Raw genomic sequence first — 20,836 nt, 5'->3', positions numbered from 1 at the left:
AAGGAATGCATTAAAAAAAAAAAAAAGTACAGCATGAGCTCTGGGGGTAGAAGAGAGGAGGGTGGTTCGACCCAGCATAGCCAATTCTGAGTTCTCTAGTTTAGCTGGTTCCTGAAAAAACAGCTGCAGTCAGTGGAAAGTTACATAGCAGGACCTGCACAGCTGCCTCAGAAGACAGCATTTAAAGAATCATTAAAAGCAACCTTAAGGAAAGCAACTTAAGCATGAAGAAATGTTTGTGAGAAGCAAGCATTGCAGAACTGAAAACACGCTCTTGGCCTAGAAAGGGAAGTATTCTAGCTTGAGCAGCACAGGACACTGTGCCAAGAGCACTGCCAAAGCAAAGCTTCCTCATTACCTCTCCCTGATGAAATGCACATCCATGGAACATTGTGTGAATTGGAAAGCAAAAAAGAAAAAAAAAGTTAAGAACTTCAGTGCTAGAGAATATTTACTTACATTCCACCCTACCACAAAACCTAGTTTCACACTCTTGGGAACAATTCTGCAAGCCGGGCCACACATTCCAGTTCCTAGATGCTGTGCTTTATAGGATGCCTTGCAGAGAGGCCAAATGTTGTACCCTTAAACCCAATCCCCATACTTGAATAGTTTCTCTTAGTGAAACAAAGAGTACTGCACATGTGTTCGTTTGAAGGGCTCCTTGTCTGCTTCTCAAACAGTTCCATTATTAGCATAACTTGCATGTGATTATGGATAACTTAAATGGTCTTAGGAGTGAGCTAGTTTGTGGAAAGATTGAATTAGAAAATCAATGATTTTTTTTTTTTTTTTAGAACACATTGCAGCTTTATCTTCTCTAATGATTTTCTCAAGGGGATTCTACAATTACATGCAAAATCCATCAGCATGGACTTGGCACAGTACTCTTAACAGTAAGATACTTAGTTTTCTTAAAATATATATTTAGTGCAAAACTAGATAAGTTTTTGAAGTTGTAATCAACCAATGCCCAAGAAACTATAAGTTATTCCACACAACCAAACAATCTTAGAATGAGCAAGGTCCATTTAATTCATGCAGTGCATATGATGCCATAGGCAACCTGGACCACAAAGACCAATATAATCTCCAACATGGCTACTCTCAGGATTTAGCAGAACTGGCAGGCAGCCATTTAAAGGAATAAATGCAAAGTAATATTGCCATTACCAATTGAACAGCACAGTTTGCCATAGATTCTTTTGAAATACACAGCATTGTGTAAGGATTTGCTTTCAGAAAAATGTATATGCATAGCATAGTTTGCATCACTGTACTATGGTTAAAACTTTGCTGTTACTAGAACAGGGGCAGCCAAACAATCCTCAAGAGCCACAAGCAGGCCTGGCTTTCAGGATATCCACAATGAATATGCAGGAGATACGTTTAAATGCATTGCCTCCACTGTATGCAAATCTCTCTTGCATACTCATTGAGGGTATTCTGAAAACCTGGCCTGTCTGTGGCTCTCAAGGACTGAAGATAGCCAAGGCTGCTATAGTTCTCTTGAGGGGGGGGGGGGGGGGGGGGGGGGGGGGGGAGGGTAAGATGTGAGGGGAGAATAAGTGCATAATAAAGAGGATGGGGCACCTGCTGTGCCTGCTAACATCCATTTAAACTAGCATAATTCCAGCTCTGAAAAAGTCACACATTTGCTTATGCAATTGAAAATAAAGCTTCAGGGTCTCTTCTTGAAAGAAAAAAAACTTGGGGTTTATTGATTTAAACTGCAAACAGTCGTTACAAAAAGCTTTTTCTCTTTAATAAACACACAAAAGAAAAAAAAAAAAAGAGGAACTGTAGTGAACAGCAACAGGGAAAAAAAAATATTACATTCAATTCTTAGTGCCAGTTACGTTCACCTCCAACAAGGAAAATTCCAAAAATATGGAAGAAACAGAAGATACTGCTGCTTGGAATGTCTTCAAAAACAAGATACTTGGAAGTCCACAAGGCGTCTTCCCCCACCTCCCTTCCACCACCCCAAAAATGCTATACAAAGACAATTCAAATCTTACTTTTGTGCTGTTTAACAGCACACAATGTGGATACATTCTACAGCTCAGTTGTTGAAGGCCCACTGGTCCAGCAACAGGGGGGGGGGGGGGGGGGGGGAGAGAGAAGGGGTACAGAAAAAAAAAAAAAAGCAGTAACCACATTTAACTCAATTTGCAGTCCAACAAATAAGGGTTGGGTGGGGGGAGGGGGGAGAAGTTCTAAAATAAATAATTCAACGGCTTTTGCATTTTTTTAAATTAATTTTCATTTTTTTAAAATAAAATAACCAAAAAAGTGTAAAGTTACAAAAATGTCATTGTAGTATAATATATTAAACTGTGGAAAAAAAGGAAAAAAAAAACAAAAAACAGACTTCACAATCTTAAGATTAATATGGAAGATCATAATTTAAAACATAAAAGAATATATTCTATGGATTCGTCATCCCGATAAATATGAACAAAATTAACAAAAAAAGCATATGTTCGGCAATAAATACATTTTTTGATAAGTTAAATAAGCTTTTTTATATTGTTGTGCAGTGACAAGCAAAAATCTGCTCTCCAATTTTTTTTTTTTTTTGAAAGTTATACAAAATTAAAAACCCAGGAGGGAAAAAAAAAATGGTTGGCGCGAGTGCTCTACAGATAGGCCTAATGTATGCTAGAGCAAACCATTAAAGCTAGAGTCCTTCTAATGGAACTTCGATTTTACATCTTAATTTCTCTATGGAATGAATACCATTAGCCCATCCCCTCTGTAAGATGTCACATGTCTACATGGGGAACTTTTTAGCACCAAAGTCATTAAGGCTTTCATAGTCCATCTGGCTTAATTTTTTCCCCATTAACAAAGTCCCACTGGTGTCAATCTGCATTCATCCACAGCTTTTCCTTCCTGCTGATCAAGAAATTAGTCAAGGGAAAGAGGGGGCTGAATGTTAACATTTGTCTACACTGGCCCTTGGGAATAGGTGAGGTAAAGGGAAAGTGAATAAACAGGGACTTAAGTGGCCATTAGAGGGGGATATTACATAATATTCCCCACTTTTTTTTTTTTTTTAATTTAAATACACAGACAATTCAATGAAGTGGTGCCCTCTAGCGAGGACACACAGTCACAGTGGAAATATTTAAAGGCACTAATTGTTTTTGTAAACTGTTTTTGTAATTTGGCACTTATTTTAAAGCCAGTGAGCCAAATGCAAGGCAAGCAGACTAAATCACTGTTAACGTCTAACCCCCTCCTAAAGGGATCCGTTCAGCTGGCTAACTAACATTAGGGGAAAGATGACCCCCCAGGCCCAGTTCAGTCATCAGAAATGGAGAGTCTGCTGAATATAGGAAGACGTCTAGTGGTGTCAAGGATAGGCGATTCTGACCCACTGTTGCTGCTGGAACTGCTCAGATAGCCTTCCTGGTCTGAAAGAGAGTCTTGAGGACTAGGGGGAGAGTCAAACATCTGAGGTGATTCAGACATGGGTCTGAATAGGAAGGATGTTGGGGAGCTGGGTGCATTTGAGGTGGTCAGAGGCAGGTGCATTCCGATGCTTGGAGCAAACAAGTTGGCTAATTCCTGGCTCGAGAAGGTGAAAGGATTGCTGGCACAATCTGGCAAGGTGGGAGAGTTGATCAGATCATCAGTGCTGAGGATGGGAGGAGGCGTGATGGAGGTAGGACTGTCCTGCAGTCCATTAGTCGTGGGAAAGCCAGCAAAACTAAAACTGTGTTGGAGTCTGGGTCTCTCCATCTTGCAAGCTGAGAGAGAGAACTGCGTTGGGTCCCGTCCAGACACAGACCGTCTCTCCTCCGCATTATGGATGAAGTGGCATCTGGGTCCATAGGGACAAAATCCAATGGTATGGAAAGTGCGACACAGCTCTGTTTTATACTTGGGGTGCCTGGTTAGGCTCCGCAGCTCATGGATGCCGTGAGCAAATTGGCACTTGTCACCGTATTTGCAAGACCCATTCTCCTCAAATGGTCGGCACAATTCTGTCTTGTATCGACTGGAGTTGACCTGCCCTCCTGACTTCTGCAGCAATCGCTCACCATTCTCAGAGAAGGAGCGGTCTCGGAATTTGTTCTCCTTGTTCCCCATGGCAGTGGATGGCTCCATCTTGAGGCTGTTCAGGAGCTGATTCTGGTTGAACTTGGAGTTAGGCAGTGTGACTGAGTGTCTCCTGGGGAATCCAACCATGGCTGGGGTTCCCACTGCTTTCCTGTCCAGCAGAGATATATTTGTAGGTGTGGGGCTAATGATATTGTTGTTATAGTTCAGCATTTTGTTGCTCTGTGGATGGAACAATACATGATAAGCACTATGCAGCTACTCATTTTTAGTACTTTATAACTTGGCATTTCAAACAAGCAAGGAAGCTTACAGAAGCAGATTACTATGCATAAGCACACAATACAACATATGGCTAAAAAAATACTTGAGCTAAAAAGCTTGATCTTTTAGGGGGTTACTCTGTACCCATTATAATTCTAGCAAAGCTTTCCAACGTTTAGCTCTGGCCAAAGGGGCGACAGATGAAGCACATTCACGTTTCCCCCGCATAAAGCAAATGAATTTGACCCATGTCCCATTTTTTTCCTAATCAGAAAGAATTCCTTTGCAGTGAGCGTTCTGGGCTGCAAGTAAAACCTGGGACAGATCACCCTAGTGGTGGCACATTCCATGTGCCATTCTCTTAACTTAAAAACCATAGGCTTAATTTGAAAGTGAAACAAAAGGCAGAAAGCCGTTCAATTCATATAACTTATTTTAAGTACTCGCCATTCCAAAACCAAGCTCAAGGCGAGTTACAAATGCCTTCGCAAAGCAGTGCCCTCTGTTTCAAAAACATCCATTCGATTGTATTTTGAATGGGGTCATCGCGCTCAAGACCCGTTTGCTACACGCGTCTTTTTCGGGGAAAGGAAAAGATTTCAAGGGGTGGACAGGCTGAACACACATGGGCCGACACCAGCTCCCGAGATTGCAACCCCTGCTATTAAAAAAAACGTTTAACTAGGGCAAGAGTGCGACAGCCTACAAAACTAGTGAAGGCCGCCCATCAAAGATTACACAGTATTAGAAGAAGGCGAGATCCCAATCCGATATTTCCTTAAAAAAATAAATAAAAAATATATGTAATGTTCCCTAAACTTAGGTGAGGTTTTTTGTTCTATATGTCTGCGCGCTCGTGTTTGCAGCACATGCACGTCCACATGCAGGGACATAAAATGTCTGTACAAATCCAACCTTTTAAAATGGAAACGTTTAACAACGAATATAGGTGCTTAGAGACTTCAACAACTCTGTTTGCAATAAAAATGATTTATTTTAATATAAAGAAAGCAATACTGTTTAAGATGTAATCAGAAAAATATGAATCGGTACTTAGTACTGGCAACAGGAAACCGAAGGCAAAAGGTGCCATGAAACTAAAGCAGTAATACAGCGCTCTAGTTTTGCAAAATTTCCACAGGGTGATTAAACTTTTGAATCGTTCATTAAGATATATCTACATATCTTAAGGGTGGATACAGCCCATCGACCATAATCACGCTACTAGGTCAGACAAGCAGAACGCATGCAGAACCTCATGACTTCAGAGCCAGTAAAAAGAGGCAGAAAGAGTCTCAAGTAAACTTAATATAGTTTTATATCATGGTTTTAACTTTAGAGAAGAAAGCAAAGAATTTCTTTTTTTTTTGGGTGGGAGGGAGGGGGGGATACTCTATTAGCCATAAGTCGTCTCTCTTTGGTTAACTTAAAAAATTGTAAAGTCAGCCAAAATTATTTCTAAGCTCCTAAAACAAGAGAAAACGTGTCGTTCCTTCTGGACCAGAAACATAACTTTAGGAAAGAATGTCTAAAGTCATTATATAAGCCAGGGTATTATTATTTTTTTTTTTACCTTGCATAAAACTTCGTTCAGCTCGAAGATAGTAGGAGACACCAGAGCTGTAGACATCTTCGGCGATCGGCAGGGACTTTTTTCTTAAAATAGTAATAAAGTTTAAAAAAAAAAATTGTCACAGTATGTTGTTAAGAGGCGCAGGCTCCAGCCTACCTCTACGGCCCCACTCTAGAAAGTCACTCTGCCTTGCCTTGTAACTTGCCCAGAAAAACTTGTTAGGACGAATTTATAAAGTTTGCAGCCCGCTGGCTGGGGAGGGGCTTTAACTCATTTACATGGGGGGTGGGGGGGGAAGGGAGGAAACCGAAAAAAAAAAAAGTTGATTGACAGAAGCTCGACTCACCCATGCGGTCAAATCTATAAAACTTTTTCTAAGAGGGGGGAAAGAAAGAAGTTAGAAAAGTCTCAGTTTATATGAGGATTTTTTTTTAGGACTAGTTCTTTAGGTAAAGAAAATACTGAAAAGAGTTTAAAGTTTTAAAAACTTTTTTCCTGTTCAATTATTTTGTATAGGCTTATATACAAAGTTGTAATATTTATTCCACCCACTTGGCCTCCTCTTTTTTCCTCTTGTAGGCGGTATCCACTTTTTTTTTTTTTTTTAAACTGTATTGCACAAAAAAAAAACCCCAAGTCTTTCTTCCTATTTCGTTTATTTGGAGAAGCACCGCTCTAGTTTGCAATGCTTTATTCCTGACCTTTTTAGTTATTTTAGCTACTTTGGGTTTAAAGCATTAGAGTTTACCTATGCTGTTTATTTTTGTGAAAACAAAAAAAAAAGAGGGAGGAATGGAAATAAAGGCTTTGAAATTTTTTTTTCTAATGTTTAAACTTTATTTACACACTTTAAAAAAAGCTATGCATTGAAGATTTAGACGTGAGCTCAGACTTGCCTTGTTTGTCGTTTACAACTGGAATCCATTTGAAACAGAGATGGCCATCTTTTTAATAGACTGAACTACTGAAAGTAAGGATATTTCTAAGTTTTAAACTCACGATTTCTGGGCAGTTTCTAGCATTGTCGGAGGAAGTCTGCAGCAAAAAGCATTTCTCCAGAAAAGCAGATCATTCTAATCTGAGTTGCCTTTTTCTAAATCAACATAAGTTATGGGAATTTCTCGCAAGATAATTTAAGCAATAAGGGGAATACAAATGTGCTGCCCTTTAAGTAAATACATAGGAAACCGATCTCGAGCCACTCTTGGCCCCCTGCTCGGGCATTTTAAACACTTTGAAGTGCGATTTTTTTTTTTTTTAAAGTACTTGTGCGCTGGCTGGGGTTGTCAGTGAAGTTCTTTTGGAGATTTTTTTTCCTCCTAGTTGAATATGGCAGATGTTTTTAAGCCATGCAGGTTCGATTTCACTGGTTGCTTCCCCCCACCCCCGCCCTCTTTGCATTTTGGCGCGATAAAATACTGGCAAGGACCTACGCGCCCTAGGTCTGTAATTGTTTTATTTAAAAAGAAAAAACCCTTATTTTTGCATGACAATATAACACTTTTGTAGAGTACTTTGGCAACCCCTTCCCCACTTTCTAGAATAGAAAGCAGAGCTGAAAATAAGCAAGAGCTGAACAGAACAGGAAATAGTCTATATATTTATTTTTTTCCCCTTTATACCACTTCCTCATTTTCAAGCCTTTAGATGTTTATTCCTGCAATAAGTTAACTGCTTAGTCTATCCTGCAGTGTTTGCTAAATATATTTTCCATTGCAGCCTGCGTGGGTCATCGTGATGTAGGAGCAGCTCTGTAGATGGCATAAAAGGCACACCAAGTCCCTCGTTTCTCCCCTCTTCGCGTTTCAATGAAGTGTAGTCTCCTTGAAACAAACTTTAAACAATAAATTAATTACCCTGCCTGAATGAAACCAGACACAAAAAGGTTGGAATCCTGGGGTTTGGGAAACGCATTAGCCCGAGTTAGAACATTACATTCCAGGAGGGCACGTAAAATGGTATTTCCAGCCTAAACTGGTTTAAATTGTGTGCTTTGATTTAAATTGAGGCAATTTTTAAGGCTGTCACTCTGTACAGTCCGAACGGGACAGAATACACTCTCATCTGCCTCTTCCTCTGCTAGACGTCTGCTTTTCGAGTTTCGCATTGGGGCTGAGACCTTTCCAAAGCTGTGGGGCAAAAAAGACCGAACGTTAACATACATAACCTAAAATAATAAGCCCGTTTATTTTACCTAAGGACAAGGTGTTGGCTGGTTCCCGTGTCCAATGTTTGTAATGGTCAGCAGAAAAACTGCAAATGGCAGCTGTTTATCACTTATAAAAAGTCCTGGCAATTAAGTAATCCAACCCTGTTTTTTTTTTTTTTTTTTTAGGAAAAATTGTTCTATTGAATAGACACGGTCGGCTAATTTATGCCTGAATTGAAAGTCTTTGCTTCCCCTCCCCGCGATCATGTAGCAGTTTTAAAATTTGTAGAATAAAAAAAAACTAAACTCGGATTTTTATTTATTTATTTTTATGGGGGAAGAAAAAGCACTGTTTCGCATTGGCCCCCTTGAAGCGTTATCGGCTCCTCGCCCTCTTTATGGCGACCGTTGTGCGTTCCTTTAAAGTAACAACAGCTGTAAAATAAACTGCTCAGTCTGTGTGGAAGTGAGTCACTCCCAGCCCCTTGCCTTGCCTTCCCCTCCCCCCCTCCTCCTCCGGGCCACGCACGGGGCTCTCTCCGGCCAGGCCTCCCTCGTGAGCTGCCTTGCTCAAAAAACCACAACTTTACAGCAAGCCAAAAAAAAAACCAACCCAGCCAAACTGACAAGAGATTACATAGAAGCACGGAACAAATTGGTTTAATGTTCACTTAGACTTCCTTTTTTTGTTAGCTTCAGTCTGAATAATAATAATAAAAATAAAACCTCCTGCGGTTTAAAGTTCTCCCTTTTCTCAGTCTTCAAGGACACCCAAAATCACCTGAGAAATGACTATTAATTCTACCAACGCCAGTTGTAGATTTTTCTTTTTAAAGGACCCATTTCCTCGAATTTCATTCTCTTTCTATAGTTCATTTACTTTGCCAGGGATGGGGGGGGAGGGAAGCCTTTTTTCCCTTCTTTCTCTTGTGAGTTGTTTACTACCGCATAGCAAGTGTTCCCAGAGCTCTGATTCTCCCTATAATTAAATCGTTTTTAATCAGGTTGGAAACGTCATTTCTGGGGAATTTCCAAGGGTTACCAAGTCCAAATGAGGAGGAGACAGGCCTTGTTAACTGTTGCCTCGCCAAAGCTTTCTAAAGCTTGTTTGTTCCTGTTTTGCCACCTTCTGTGGCCAGCAGAGACACAATTTCTCTGCTCTTTATCACTCCGAGCTCACACGGTACAACTTCTCCTCCTTTCCCCTGACACTGGAGGAGGATCTTCAGTGAAATGCAGTTCTTGTGGCTGCATTTAATAGAACTTTTTGCTGGCCAGACATTAACACTAGGAGGCTAGGGATTGGTGATTTATTATTTTCTGCTTTGGGATCTGAGAGCAAGCAGCTTTTCACTGTCAGCTGCCTGATATTGAAGAAACTCGAAAAAAGCACACAATTGATGATGAAAGTAGGTAGAGGAAGTGGGAATAAACTGAAGTGGATTCCTGGAGCTTGGGTGGAAGCTTGTTGAAAATATTGTAAACTGAACATCAATAGGTTGGGTTTGTTTTTTTTTGCTGTTGCTAGGAATGCTGTTCGAAGGTTAATCCAGTCATATCAAAATGGGAGCGTACATTGCCCAAAAGTAATTTAAGCACAGGCTCAAGGTCCTGTTACATGCAGATAAACAAACTGATTTAGTACAGAATTCTTACTTGTTGTTATAGCTTAGTTAATATAGAAGACTTTTCTATTTCCATGAATGGACATAATAAAAAAAAAAAACAACAACAAGAAAAACCAGCCACCACTGCTGTATAGTATCTTGTTACAGGAGCCTCCTACAATGGAAAGATGATAATCTTGAATGCTGCTCTTGCCCCTGCACTATTTAGCAAAGGCCTGCAAAGAAAGTCTCTGCTTCTGCATAGCTACAACACCCAAAGTGCTTCATTTTAGCATGTGTAGCACAGGAAGAGCTGCCAAGAGCATTAGCAAAGGATAAATAAACCCCTAATCATCGATATTAGGGGCCCAGTGAGAATTAAGGGAGTCGCAGATTGTGGATAAGGGACTGCAGAGCCAACAGATCTTTCAAGGACTCATCAAAAGGCTACAAACGTACAAACTTCTCCAAGAGTTTAGTGAGTTAATTTGACACACTCATGCAAATTAAATCTTGAGAGTTTGCTAAGAGGCCAATGTACTAAGCTGCATTGCACTTTGCAAAAGAGTTAAGGCATGAAAAACTGCCACACCACACACAATTTTGTTTGCAAATTTTTGTGCACATTATGTGGTGTTTTCTCATGAAACATTTCATTTATCTGTTTCAAAATTTTATTCCACTGATTCAATTTAGTTTGTTCTAGGTTGCTTTAAAAAAATATATCAAATACAATCTTATATAAAAATATCATATAAAAACTGACATTACAAAAGAAACAGTTTAACAATTAAAATAATTTAACTTTCGTGAAGCACAATATAAAATATATGCAGATTAGGTAATCTGCATAATTTTGTTAAGCAACTACATTACTTATATTTGCATAGCTAAATTTTGTGCTAAAAATGCACAAAACCACATTTTTATGTTAAACTTAACTACACCTGTGAAGGTAGTGAACATTAATACATTGAGCAGTAATCCTGCAGATCCCCTTTATATCTTTGTGTATGTGTATGACCTTGAAAATGACACTTGACCTTCTTGTGCTCAAGATAGAGTGTAAACCCTGTGGGGAACATTGCCCCATAAATAAATACATATAAACTATCCTGTACCTTAACTGTGTACATTCATAGCACATAGCAGTTGTATTTAAATTTTAAAACTCTAATTGAGGTACAAACTCCAAAAAAGAGGATCATGAAAATCAACATCCAGCACATATAGTCAAATAAAAAATATAGTACACATAATCTGGCTTGCACATTGCCTTGAATCTCGAATAGGGTGGTTGATAAATAGATGAAGAAATAAATCAAGTACAAATTACAATATGATACCCAATATACTCATCACAATCACTACTATCCAGTTGCCAGCAGTATATCCCACTAACAGATTTTCAAACTGCCTGTCTTACGACTACTCCTCCCCAATAACAATGTTGCATTACCTTTAGAACCAGCCTATCAGTTAACATGATGAGTACTTTGCCAAAACTACTGGACCTACAGTCTTAGTGTTGCCCTAAAGGCAAGCATCCAGTTAAAATTTACTACCCAAGTAGTTATCACAGCCACAGTCAGCTAGATGAGCTAAGTTGTGCCAAGCTGGAATGCCAGTGTAAAAAGCCACAATTTCAATCATTGGCAAAACACCAAAATATCCTGGATAGATTGTAGTTGTCTTGATTCCAAAGGAAAAGGCCCATCCAGGAAAATGCTCCTTTAAATGTAACAGCCAGTCTGGAATCTTTAAAAGAAAGAATTGTCAAGAGGGCCTTCCCCCGAGAACACAATGTGTGCCTGGGAGGGTAAGGAAGCAATTTGTCTCAGAGGTAATTAGGTCTTGTACTATTTAAGTGTAGCCCCTTGATGGCGCACATAAAATGTTAAAGGATCTGGAGCTTGTTTGGCAGCACAACACTAGTCTCTCGGAAGGGTTCAGTGACAAATGGGTCAAGCAGATGGTGTAGTGGACCCGGGCCGAGAGGGAAGAGCAAGATTCCTGAACTGGACAGGCCTCTGTGAACCCATCAGACTGCTCGCCCAACTTTGTCCCATAGAAACTCACACCTGTAGATAAAATAGGGTCTCACACCGAAGATACATTCAGACATACAAACTTTTTTATTTTCTAGGGTTATCAGCAATCAGAGTTTACAAAAGGTTTTTAAAAGGCACTGATGAAATCAGGGTTCACAGGTTCCCACAGCCAGGCTGCAGCAACATCAGCATCAACTTTTTTGCCAAACTTTAGTATTACACACTCTTACTCTCAAAACAGTATAGAGTAGTTTTTCTCACCCGCTTTCCCCACTTGCTACTCCATAAAATCCCTTCACAAAATATCACTTTCACATTTGCTTCAGCTGAGTTGCACAATATCAATTGAATACAAGATCACCACCTTTGTGTCTCAGAGTAACCTCCCAGGTTGACACAGGAACACTCCTTGAAGCCTTGGCAGGGGTTCCCTGGATTCCCCAACTCGCGAGTCCTTGGACCACCTCCACCCCAGGTCTTTCCCACGAATGGTGGGACCTCCTTCCACCCTCTTCTGAACCAATGCCAAATTCCTTTAGGACCCAGGAAGGAGCCTCCATCTGAGGGAGAGACGCCTCGATCCCTTTCCCCTTTCCCAGCAATCTCCCAGCAATCGCCAGACTTCAGACTCAGGAATATATATATAGTCCCAATACCACTCCCTTAGAGGTCTGCTCTCCTCAAACCTCTTAATCCAAAAGAAATCAGTGACTGCTCTTTTCACATTGGGCCTGATTTTCAAAAACATTTATTGGAGTAAAACTGGATTTTACTCGAGTAAATGACATTTGAAAATTGCTTCGATAGTATGTTACATTTACGTGCAGAACACCTTTGAAAATTACCCCCATTATTTCTAAGCCCACGTGCCTAGTGTAATTTTACCATTCATGGTGCCATCTAGTGGCTTTTCCATAGAATTGTCCCATGAGTAGTTTCCTAATTACAATACTCAAACCTTTACAAAACCCAGGTACAGGTCACTTGGACTCCCTCATCCAGAATCCTTTCCAAGTAACTCCTCAGTGACGCAGGGCTTTATTTGAAAGGCCTTTCACATAAGCATTTTAATATCAAACAAAATACTTTAAATTTTGCTTGCCAACTCATTGGCAGCCAATGTAATTCTTTTGAGAAAGAAACTTATATTGCTACGGAATTCTTATTTATTTATTTATATTTCACTTTTTGGCACCTCAACGTGTACATCAAAGCGGATTACATTCAGGTACTATAGGTATTTCCCTATCCCCACAGGGCTTACAATCTAAAGGATCAATTGCAATTTATATATCGCATGGTGCAAGTCCACACGTGTAACAACCAATGACTGAATCACAGCTTTCAAATTCAATGTCTCAAACTAGCGCTTAATCCTTTCAATACTGGACAGTTGGAGAAAAGCAGTTCTGGTTACCTTTGCAATATGTGATTCTAAATTAAGATTCTCTTCCAAAAATATGATCACATTACATATTTCCCATTGAAAATCAGTAGTCAAATCAACTGGAGAATTAATGTGCATATCCTCTGATTGCAAATTAAGTCACAGTTTATTTTGGGCTGACCAGTCCCAGATTGCTGCCAAACGATTAGCCACCGATCTTTCAGTATCAGGTCCCAGTGGAGCATATAATCACTGTCAATGTGAAAAACAAATACTAACCCGGTAGTGGCATTCACCTCTGCTGGGATTGTATTCCCCCAAAATGTCCTGAGAAAAAGAAGAACAAAAATTAAGAACTACACTCCAATAAATGCCACATTTACACTGCCAAAAGTAAATCTCTAGTCTTTAATTGTTAAAGGGAAGTGTATAGTAGCAATACTGTAATAAATGATTTGCGAGTGGTGGTTCAGTGGCAGTCACACACTGCCTTGTGGAAGGTCCTTGGTTCAGTCCCCCAGTCGGGTCTTCTCTTTGGGTCAGTAGGGCTGGGGATGCTGCAGGCACAGCAGTAGCGATGATCTGGGGGAGGGAATTCTGGTCATCATTCAAAGGTGACAGCTAGTGGCTGGATTCAGGGTTCCTGATTGCAGGGTTCTGAAGAAGCCCTGCTACATGGCCCCTGGTCCAGATCCCAAGCATGCTTTGGCAGAGGGGGAATTGGAGATATGAAGTAGAGAAAATAATTTCTAGGTTGGTGAAGGCTCATGGTGCCCAAATTCTAGCTTTGGTTACGATTGAGCAGGAGGAAACTGGTGGGTCAAAAATAGATTTGCTAGCTTTTCTTGGTAGGAAAAGGGTCCATTAAAATATTAAGCTCCCTCTTATCTCCTCTGGATCTGAATTAGGAGGTCCTTACCTTACTCATAGTGGACTCTATACAGACAACTATTGCATCAGTATGAAATTTAGTTTGCAAGCTTCTGTCTTTGCTGTACTGTAGCTTTTTGCAGCAAAATAATTTAAATCAGCATAATATGGCTCTACTCCCAAAATAAAAGTACAAATGTAATGCAAACTAGGTGACCCACCTTAGGATGGTGTTGCATGTGTTGATCAGGCTTGTGCCCTTGCGTGACGCAAGTGTGGAATTGCTGCTTACAGCACAGATCCACATTCTAGGTGACAGGAAGCCTTTTGCAGACTCCATCTGCCAAAGGGACAGAATCATTCAAAGGAGCTGACAGGCAGAAGTGAAGACAGAGAAGCACTCAAGAGGAAGTAGGCGGAGAATTAGCAAGTGTGGAAGGACAGTCTGCTGGAGTGGAGGAGTTGCCCAGTGATTTCAGAGCAGCAGGAGGGGAAAGCAACAAAAACCAGAGTTGAAATCTCATTGCTGCTCCTTCTGACCTTGGGCAAGTCACTTTACCTTCCTTGCCTCAGTTACAAACTTAGGGCCTGATTTACTAAGGCTTTTCTCCCATTCTGTGGCTATGGGAACAATGCTTTAGTAAATGAGGCCCTTAGATTGTACATTCTTTGGGGGTGGGGAAATAACTTCAGTACCTGAATGTAATCTGCTTAAAAGTGCCAAAAACTGGAATATAAATAAATGATGATTCACTGTTCAGTGTTTTCTCCTGTCAAGTAAGGGCCACGAGCCCTGTTCTTACCTTGCATTTGCAGGCACAGGGCTTCGGTGGGGTGTGTACCCAGCTATCATATAATCTCATCTCTTGAGAGCATGATGCAATTGTTAGAAGCAAGTGGGTCATGACACAGATAAAGGACTCACCCCCAAGTGTTGGTGAATAGCAGAAGAAAACCGATTTGGCACATGCGCAGGTTATTTAGTGGACGTTTCAGGGAGCACAGTGCAAAATGCTGCATCTCCTTTGCACCCACATTCCATTCTTGTAAGCATATTTACTGTTCTTTCCTATTGAATCACAAGCCCCAAGATCCTTATTTCTATACATTCAGCAGGGAAAACCCTCAAACCAGGCTCCTCACGTTTAATGAGCTGAAATTCTCTGAGCTAACATTAGAGGCTGTTTAAATTTCAGGCTGAAACATGCTTTCTCTGTCTATAATTTAGTTGTTGCACACTTTATTATTATTTTTTTATTTAGATTTTTATATTCCACTTTTCAGCACTTCAAAGCAGATTACATTCAGGCACTGTAGGTATTTTCCCTATCCCCAAAGGGCTTACAATTTAATTTTGTACCTGAGGCAACAGAGGATAAAGTGACTTGCTCACGGTCACAAGGAGTGACAGCAGGATTTGAACGGTGGTTTCCGTAGGTTGTAGCCCACTGCTCTAACCCACTAGGCTACTCCTCCACTTCAAAATAGTTCAAAAATGTTGTTTTGGACAATTTCATGGTTTTTTAAAATCACCTGTTAACCATTGTACTTTCTTCTTGAGTACGCTATTGTGGTTAGGCATAGAAGAAGTATGTCATAATAATCATCTGTATACTAATGTTTAACTCAGCCATATCGACTGGAAGACTTATATGAATTCCATATTCAGCCACTGTGCAGCTTGGCTGACCAGAGTTAGCTGTATATGTTATCCGGCTAGCTCTGAATATTGGAGTTAACTGGATAACTTATCCGGCTAACTCAGCTCTACCCTGTTACGCCCTGGATTCCCCCTGACATATTCGGCCAGATTTTAACTGGATAAAAAGTTATCCAGCTAGAATGTAGCCGGATAAGTTCCCAAATATTCATTTAGCTGGATAACTTCTGAGTTATCCAGCTAAATGCTTCTGAATGATGACCTTACAAAAGACCACAATGATATGAGAATTGCTCTGTAGTATATCAAGGGATACTGGTAGATGCACTGCATAAATATCTGAAAGAACCAAAGCAAAGGCGATTATTAAGTATGAACAGGGTACTCATTTCAGTAATAAGACATCCCCTATTGACCTTGCAAAAGTAGCAAATGATTGGAAGCATAACAATTACTTTAAGCAAGAATAAACATGTGGAGACTATTCATATGCACATAAATCTTCTTGTTTGAGCTGCATTGGGGTTTGACCCCTGATGACCTTACACTGAGAAATGGAAGAGTTGGGAGATCTGCATATGGTTTATTTTTGTAAGAATTTCTGGCTTGCACACAAACCAAGAGAGCAGTTTTGTGACCCGACTCAAACCTTGTAGTGGTCCTATACTGACTGCATAAGAGGGAATAAACAACCTTCTCTCCATCGTCAATGCCAAGGAAACACCTGTCCATGCTGGTTTATTTATATTTCTCTTCAACTCTGAGAAAAAAAATCAGAACAACCTTCGTGTATGATGCAGTTGGAAAGTGAGCAATACATTGCTAATAAATTAAAAGGAAGTTATGGTATTTTTTTTCCAGTGTCTAGTAATACTGATGTTTTATAAAACTTCATTCCATAGCCAGGCATTTAATTCCATACTTGCCAATGGAACAACATTTTTAGCAGCTTTTTTGGACTTATTCTTTTAAAACTAAGATCTGTCTGGATAAAACAGCCATAGGCATATATAATCCAGTTCAGGACTGGTGTGACAGGGCAGTGCCCAGAGCTCCTGTAGTCTTCCTGATTTTCCAGAGGGTATAATATCAAGGAGAACAGGCTTCATGTTAAGTTTGTCTTTGCCTTAGAATTGGTCATGGGTTTAATCAACCTTCAGGGAAGTGAGGTGTAGCTCAGGGCCAATGCAAGAGTATTAGACATCCTGAGCAAAACTTCAGCCATGTATCCTCTCCCCCAATCCCAGGATTAATCCTCTTCCTCGGGTTCCCTCAACCGCAGCCCAAGCCCTAGGTGGCTTCCTCTTCCTCTCCCCTCTCATTCCCAGCCCCTGGATCCTGGGTGTGCTAAGAAAGTAGCAGGGAATGTTTTTTTTTCCCCGGTTAATGCTGCCGTGGACCCAGAAGTGAAGCCAGATTGAGGTGCTTCTGAAAGCAGTTGCTGCCAGAAAGAAGTGGCAGGGAGCACGTTGGCAAACTCCCATCACTATGGCAAGGCTCAAATCCCAATCAATGCTGGCCTGGTCCAATTCTGCTGTTGCCACTCCCTAAAACTGTGGTACTCTTGGAGGCTGCCTAATCCCACCTAGTGCTTCTACCAGCCCTGGGGTATCGAGGACATCTGAGGCATCAGAGCTGTTTTCCCCTATTCAATGGATCTTCTGAGTTTTTTGTTTGAGGGAAAAAGATGCCTTAAGATCTATATTGGCCCCCTTTGCATAAGTCTGTGGGCCTTTGAAACTTTAACTTAGCTCTGGCACCACCTGTAATGGTTCATGAAATCCCCACCAGCAAAGTGAAATGTGTCTGGGTGAACCACTTCAGCCTCTGCAAGCTCTGACTTGGTATCATTTCCTTTCCATACCCTCCCTAGGGTACAGAGGTATGAAAGCTTCCCACAGTAGCCTCTGGGCTTCTGTGAACCAGTGCATATAAATAAACATGCAGTGAGGATGCACGGCTTACAGCTTAGGAAAAAAATATGAAATCAATATTTCCCCACAAGAACAGGATATTATTCTTATAGAGGCAAGGCTATACTGCAAGCAAAAAGAAAAAAAAAATAGAAATAAATTGAGACCGGTCACCATAACGTGCCAAATGTACACTGCGAGAGGACTTGTAAAGTGCACACGCATATTGCATTGCCAAAGAAGGGTTAGCTCAGTTCAGTATTGGGAGCATCTGGTGTTAATTAAAAATGAAGCATATAATGTTCAAAACAGGGTTTAATGTGATGGGCCAAGAGTTAGAGGCATGTGATTTTGAAAGCAAATTTCTGTTATAAATGTATTTGTTTGGGCCCCTTAGCACAGGGCCAGATTTAGGTATAGGCAACATAGGCATGTGCTTAGGGTGTCAAATTCTGAAATTGCCCAAAAAACCCGGACACCCCTATCTGCTCTCTGATTTCCAAGGAGCAAAACCACCCTAGTTCCAGTTCTCTGCCTAGGGGCGCTATAATCTTAAATCCCGCTCCGTTTGAGCACATTCTACTGCTGGCATACCTTGCCATTTAAGAGGAAAAAACTGATCCCTCTCAGGGGCCTATGCAATAAATCTTGCACTAAAAAAATTAAAATGCATACTAAAATGTGGCGTGCCATGCATGTGTCTGTACTATTAGCATGCACGTTAACGGAAAAAATGCAATTGCTAATTAGTGTGGAGAATGCTACATAGTGTTGAGAAAGCTAAATAGTGTGTGTGTGCTAATATTAGCACGCTAGCTCTCTTTGCCTCTCGGCTCCAATCTCTAGCTTCAAAACTGGATCAAAATAAGGCCAGCACATCAGTTTGCTTGTTACTGTTGAGAGGAGAAGTGAGAGAGCTACAATCCCCAGGAGAGGTGGTGAAAAGAGAACAATGAAATTCATGCTCAGAGAGTTCTTTACTCAATGGGGAATTCTGCAGAAGAAAAAAAATACAAATTCTGCGTAATTTATTTGTCCGGATAACACAATATAATCACTATCTTTGGGGGATAATTAATTTAAAATGAAAAATAGAGAGCAAGTTATTATTCAAAGATGCAGAATTTTTATTTTTTCTATGCAGAATCCCCTCATTATAAGGCCCAGCCCCTTCTCTCAAGGCTTGAATCCCTCCTGCTTTCTCCCTCCTCTTCCTCAACCCCTGCCCATTCTTCATGTTTGTTTTCTACTTGTTTTCTACTTTCCTCAATGTCAACCCCCCTCCCTCCAGCTTTCTCTCTTCCACCTCCCCAGTTTTCTCTCTCTCTGTATCTCCCCTACCCCCCCCCCCCCCCCCCCCCCCCAGAGTCGACCCTCTCCCTGGCTTTTCTCTCTCGCCCTACATTCTCCCAAAATGCCCAGCTCTCTTTCTGCTTCCCCCAGCTTTCTTCCTTTCTATCTGCTCTCTCCCCCATATTTAAATTCTTTTCTACCCCAGCAAGATCCCTAGCTTTTTCTCCCCCATCCATCACCTCTCCCAGAAAGACCCTTCCTCTCTCTACCTTTACCCCTGCAGCAAAATCTCTAGCTTTCTCTCTATTCCCCTCACCCCCTAGGTAGGTGTCCAGCTTTTTCCTCCATTTCACCTCTCCCAGCAAATTTCCGGCTGTTTCTCCTCTTCATTCTCCAGGAAAACCTCCAGTTTTCTTTTCCTCTAGCTTGCTCTGTCTCCTTCACTTCCCCCAAGATGGCCCTGTAAATGGGATTGCATGGTCTAAGCCTGACAAGTTTGGCTTAGGATGTTTCCACACTGACCATACTAAATGTGACTGTAAAATAACTGAGAACAAGAGGAATAAAACACCAGATGTACAGGCTCTGTGGTGAGGGAGCTAGAAATGCAAGACAAAGCCAGTATACTTTGGGAAATTGCATGCGTCTCTCAAAACATGCTTTTTGATGTGCGGATGAAAAAGGAGAAGGAGATGGCAGAGGGACAGACAGAGAAAATCTTGAATTTTCAGCCGCTCTTCTAATAATCATAAGAAAAGTATTTGTATTACATTAATGCAACTATTGTCTTTGCTATTATTTGTATCTAACATTTAGGGGTAGATTTTAAAGGTGCATGCGGTTCCCGGAGTGCTCACATGGATGTGCAGATTTTGTAACATGGGCGCCCTGGCGCGCGCATGTTATAAAATCCATGGGCCATGCACACACGCATGTTGGATTTTATAATTCGCGTGTGCAAGTGCGGGTGGTGCACGCAGGGGAGGATTTTAGTAAATTAAACGCGGCGACGAAATCGGGCCTTCCCCTGTTCCCTACCCCCCCTACCTAAACTCCCTCCCTGTTTCCCTCTCCTCCTGGAAGATGTAATGTGGCAAATTGACAAAATAAAGAATAGCAAATCACCTGGACCAGATGGTATACATCCCAGAGTTCTGAAAGAACTCAGAAATGAAATTGTAGACCTAATACTATAACTTATTATTAAAATTGTCTATTGCACCTGAAGATTGGAGGGTGGCCAATGTAATGTCAATCTTTAAAAAATGTCTAAGGGGTGATCCAGGAAATTATAGACTAGTGAGCCTGAGATCAGTGCTGGAAAAATCATAGAAACTATTCTGAAGAACAAAACCTGCCCCAAAACTTAAAGTTTCTTTGTTTTACTATTTAATGCTCCCATGGAGCAGAAGTAGTTTGCGCGCGCCAGCCGACTGCTGGCACGCGCTTCCCTGGGTCAGCGGCTAATGGCTGCTGTCCCGGCTGGCCTCCGTCCCGTCTTGCCCCCCCCCCCCCCCCGAAGCCCGCTCCTTTTTTCACGGCCTGGCATTTGTACGCGTATCGACAGTTGCCCGTGGCTGGGCTCTTTTGAAAATGTTCACACAGGGCCCAGCCACGTGCTTAAATGCCGATATTTGCGTGCGTAGCCCTTTTAAAATCCACCTGATACTGCATTGCTTTCTGGAGCATAATCTAGCATTAGTAATAAAATACTGTTTTTCCTAGAATCTAAAGTTATGCTGATCAGTGTGAATGTGGCATGTAGTGCTTTATGTAGCAGATCCTGTTGGGGCAGGGGAGGTGGGCAGTGGGTCTCACCAGTAGAGTTGTTTGGGTATCCCGTCGCTTTGTGCCCTTATATTTTACCACATCCACAGAGTGAACCTGTATCAGGCCCACAGCACTCTCTCTCTCCCCCTCTTTCTCAACTTCCCCATCTCTTTCTTCTCTGCCGCAGCAGCTGTCTCCCAGGCTCCACCTCCACTGCTTTCTCCTCTA

At 41.2% G+C, this 20,836-nt stretch overlaps 1 protein-coding gene across 1 annotated transcript; it reads right to left on the bottom strand.

The window, feature by feature from the left end:
- Nucleotides 1-2,560: 2,560 nt before the first annotated feature.
- Nucleotides 2,561-6,129, bottom strand: ZFP36L1 (ZFP36 ring finger protein like 1). Its single transcript, XM_029598839.1, has 2 exons — nucleotides 5,909-6,129; nucleotides 2,561-4,293 (listed from the first exon to the last, which is right to left on the bottom strand). Exons 1-2 carry the CDS (start codon nucleotides 5,963-5,965, stop codon nucleotides 3,310-3,312), a joined length of 1,041 nt encoding a protein of 346 aa, XP_029454699.1. The 5' UTR covers nucleotides 5,966-6,129; the 3' UTR covers nucleotides 2,561-3,309.
- Nucleotides 6,130-20,836: the final 14,707 nt, after the last annotated feature.

The sequence above is a fragment of the Rhinatrema bivittatum genome, chromosome 4 (genome assembly GCF_901001135.1).
Source record: "Rhinatrema bivittatum chromosome 4, aRhiBiv1.1, whole genome shotgun sequence".
Taxonomy (NCBI): domain Eukaryota; kingdom Metazoa; phylum Chordata; class Amphibia; order Gymnophiona; family Rhinatrematidae; genus Rhinatrema; species Rhinatrema bivittatum.
Note: the sequence above shows the minus strand (reverse complement) of the source record. Positions and strands in the feature narration are given on the sequence as shown.

Coding starts and splice junctions, on each gene's coding strand:
- ZFP36L1 (XM_029598839.1), bottom strand. CDS start 5,965: ATGTCTACAGCTCTGGTGTCTCCTACTATCTTCGAGCTGAACGAAGTT. Junction 4,294..5,908: donor TGAACGAAGTTTTATGCAAG/GTAAAAAAAAAA, acceptor TTCCATCCACAG/AGCAACAAAATGCTGAACTA.